Consider the following 4,221-nt stretch of genomic DNA (forward strand, 5'->3'; position numbering starts at 1 on the left):
AATAGGCTTAGAATTATTTTCAGTAGAATTGAGAACATTCCTTCTACAGAAGCATGCTTATTACTAACAGCCTAGAGGTGCAATGGAGCTTAGGTTTTTAATATAAAAGGGTAAGTGAATGATGAGATAAGAGATCTCTGAACAGTTATAACAATGGCTGTTTTTTAATACATGAAGAGATATGAGTGTGTATGTGTGTGTATATAGATATAGATTTTTCTCCAAACTTTGACCCTAGTGAATGGATTTATTTCCATTAAAGGAGACAATGGAATATTTTCCGCCTTCTATTACAAATATAACTATTCTTTCTCTCCCAGGATAGCTCAGTATTTTTTAATAGGACCACAGAGTATTGTCAGGCTCAGATTTCTACCTAGTGTTGCAGGAAATACCCTCTACTACTGAACCTGCTGCTGTGTCAGCCCGTGCTGCAGAAATAGATCATTAGTGACCCTACAGTTCCCCAGCCAGGATTTGACTTACCGAGAAAGATTTGGTCCTCTCTGAATCGCATCCAGACACTTCATGGAAAATGTGGACGCCTACTTCATAAATGGAGAATCAAAGTGTGTCCGGGTTGCTATTGTGGTGCAATTTTTGAGACGGTGCAACACATTGTGAATGATTGCCCAATTAGATAATTTAATGGCTATCTAAAAGCAATTCATGTAGCTACCCCTAAGGCAGTTGAGTGGCTATCAAATTTAGATATTAATCTATGAATGTTGTAATCCTAAAATGTTATACAAAAGAGAGAGAGCCCCCGGTGCCCTACTGCCAGGGGTATCCAGTTTCCTGCCTCCCTTTTTACAATATTAGTCCCTTGCTTTCCATCTTGCCTTCTCCCCATCTCAGATGCTCTGTCTGATGATAGCATCCTCTGCAGACTAGCTGGTGCTGCCCTATTTCTCCTTCAATCACTGCAGCTCAAAACAAAAGAGAAGCAACTAGTATAATGACCTATTTAGAGTATAAAACAGTCTTTCTTGCAACTACTCCCATTTAATTCTATGATATGTTCTGCCCAAAATATGTGGGCAGAACAAATTGCCTTTCCTTCATACTCAAAAGGCTAAATCCTGCCACCCCTTCTCTGCCAGATACAAACAGTTGGATTAACTAGTCCCAATTCTTCTCTTACCCTAGTTTTAAACTGGTGTAAATCAGGACTGACTCCACTGAAGCTTGCAGATCTACACCAGTAACAATTGGGAGAAGAACTGAGCAACAGAAAGAACACTCAGGCTTCTAATCCTTGCTCTGTCTTGTAGGTGAAGGTGCACTATGTGTGATTCACTGGTATAGCTGAGCAAAGCTCATGGTTTTTATTTGAATGGGTAAAATACACATTGTCTTATTTCAGCTCATGAAGCACTTCACCCCCAAAGTTCCACTGTGAGTTTTAGGTCACAAATCACCCATTACATGCTGAATTTCAGATGTTGAGCCTTCAAATGGTTGAGCATTGAAACTTTCTGAAACCTGTATGCGTTTCTGGGTTTGGATGGGAGATGTATAAAACTGGTGGGTCAACGGAGTTGTAAAACCAGTGTAAGAACATTGGTAGGGGTGGGTTTTTTTGTTAATTATTTAACTGAAATTGTTACTTTTTACTTCAAAAAAGGAGCAAAATATCTCTTTGATAGAGACTTGATACCCCAGCACTGTTGTTTCATGAGGAGACAGCTTGATGTCCACAACAAAGATCTCCAAAGTGCCTTTGAGTGATACAAAGGGAAACCAGTCCTGACATATTTCAAGGAAAAAGAAAATGAGCAATAATGCTAAAAAGATCCTCAAATATAAACCAAGTTATTTTAAAGAAGAAAAAAAATATTTAGCCTTACTTTTTTTAAGCCATTAAGTAGAAAGGATACATAACCTCCATTTTTTTTGTCCTCAGGTTGCCTTTCAAACCTTGCAAATTGGAAAAGGCAAGAGATTTCAGATTTCAGGTGTACAGAATTGTATACTAATGTTTGTTTTTGGTTCAAGGAGGAAAGGAGGATACCTACTGTCCCTGATAGCTTATTCAAGATCGTTTTTGTGGGCAATTCAAGTGTAGGAAAGACTTCATTTTTAAGGCGATTCTGCGAAGACCGGTTTTTCCCAGGCACGTCTGCTACTGTAGGTAAGTTTGAGGAAAGTTGGGGGGTTTTTGTCATCATTAATGTAGTATTGCCTAGAGGTTCCCACTGCGATCAGATTCCATTGCTCTAGGCATTACATGAACACAGAGTGAGAAGAGGTTCCAAAAAAAAGGAGGAAGTCAAGGTGGAGGCTAGAGAGACCGCAGAGCAGATTTTGTGGTAGAGGTGAAAGTAGACTCTACTGGTGAAATCCTAACTTCATGAAAACCAATGGCAAAACTCCCCACTGGCTTCAAAGGGCTTGTTTATACTGCTGCGGCAGCATGTGCCAACCAGGACAGAGCATGCTCAGAACCTGGATCTACACAAGCGAAAGTGCACTGGGCTTCCCTCCCAACAGGTTCTCCAAATCACAGTGGAGGCTACAGGCTCAAAAGTGACCTCAGCATTCTGTCCCCAGGCATCCTCACCAGCAAACCTCCAGTTTTGGAGAGATGCCTGAAAACCCAGTGGGAGATGCTTGAGGTGACATGGCCAGGATACTGTGGTGTAGACAATCCCAAGTGGGCTAGGATTTTCCCGTACTCCTAATCCTAGTACACCATACAGGAGGCCATGCCACAGCCCAAGAAATGCATAAAATTTGCCTTATATCAGACAACCTCATAACCATCACAGAAAGCAAAATAACTGTTTCATTGTCCAGGAGAAGACAGTAGTAGCTTTGTGCAGAAAAAGGGAAAAAACATTTAGAGAGAACTTCTGGAACGCCATGTGCCTAAAATGCATCCATATCCCTTGCACTTGGAAGCCAGACCTTTATAGACTCTGGGGCTCACAGAGAGTGGCCGCTTTGGAGGCTGTAGTTTAAAGGACTGATTTTTAAATGTAATCTTTATCATACTACAGCAAGCAGGTGCAAATCTGAGTTCTGATTCACCCATCATCATGATGAGTCACCAAGATGGGGTTTGTTATTCAGCTGGCCTGAAAGTACAGATAATCCCAAAGTGACATGCTGAAGGTGACAAATGCTGATAAGCTTTGACAGAGTAGACCAGGGGTGGGCAATTATTTCAGCTGGAGGACCACTTAATGAGTTTTTGTGAGCTGTCAAGGGCCATACACACACAATCTTTCAGCAGATATCATTTTAACAAATTACAGATAAAAACAAATTGTACACTAAAAATCAAACATAACTATAACATATTTTAATTTTATTTCAAAAAATAATTTTGTCCTGATTTATGTTTTTTTGAGCAGTGTGTGTGTGTATCTGTGGAAACATATATGTATAGAGAGAGAGAGATGATTGCATGGTTGCTAAAAATAAAGTCTTACTCTTATATATTGTGGGGGAGAGGAGGGGAGGCATGGGGTGTGAGCATGGGGGAGGTGGGTATGCACATGTGTTTGTGGGGCTGCGCATGCACTAGGTCCTGAGAGCCAGCCAGGTGTGGAGGGGGGGCAGGGGATGCATGCAGCAGAACTCGTGCATGTGATGCAGGTGAAAGTGCAGCCCTCCACCTACCCCATCCAGCCCTCGGCTGCCCTGTTGGTGCTCCTCCTGGGGCTGAGCCCTGCCTGCTCTCTCCTGGGCCAACCTGTGCCATGCTTCCACCCCCACCTGCCCTACCCCCACCAGACAGCACCACCCACCTGACCCCAACCCCAACCAGTGCACACAGCTTCCTGGTGGAGCTGCTGCCTCCAGTGGCTCTTCCTCCTCCTCCTCCTGCCCCTGCTGTGTCCCTCCAGGCATGAGGTAACCCGGGGAAGGCATGGGGATACATGCTAGGCAGCAGGTGCCCATCAGAGGGAAGTTGCAGCTGGGCAGCTGCTGCCTCTGTGTGGGGCTCCAGCTCCAGGCCACTTTCCACCCACTCTGCCTGCCTGGCATGTTGAACCACCACCTGAAGGTGGGTGGAGTGGGTGGAAGGTATCTGGGAGCTGAAGCAGGAGCTCTGTGTGCTGGGGCAGGAGCTGCCCAACTGCAGCTTCTCCCCTGCTTGGCTGGGCATCTGCTACCTGGCACACATCCCCCACAGCCACCATTGCTTCCCTGTGCTACCTGCTGCCCAAAGCAGCACAGCAGAGGCAGGAGGGGGAGGAGCAGCCACCGGAG

At 44.4% G+C, this 4,221-nt stretch overlaps 1 protein-coding gene across 4 annotated transcripts in view; it reads left to right on the plus strand.

Moving 5' to 3' along the window:
- Positions 1–4,221, plus strand: part of CRACR2A (calcium release activated channel regulator 2A) — a 121,869-nt gene that overhangs the window by 66,446 nt on the left and 51,202 nt on the right. For all 4 annotated transcript variants that reach the window (XM_025209109.1, XM_006027820.3, XM_025209110.1 and 1 more), the window contains one exon: positions 1,999–2,134. In XM_025209109.1, coding sequence (XP_025064894.1) covers positions 1,999–2,134 — 136 coding nt within the window. The remainder of the gene's footprint in view (positions 1–1,998; positions 2,135–4,221) is intronic.

The sequence above is a fragment of the Alligator sinensis genome, unplaced genomic scaffold, assembly GCF_000455745.1.
Source record: "Alligator sinensis unplaced genomic scaffold, ASM45574v1 scaffold177_1, whole genome shotgun sequence".
NCBI classification, from domain to species: Eukaryota; Metazoa; Chordata; order Crocodylia; family Alligatoridae; genus Alligator; species Alligator sinensis.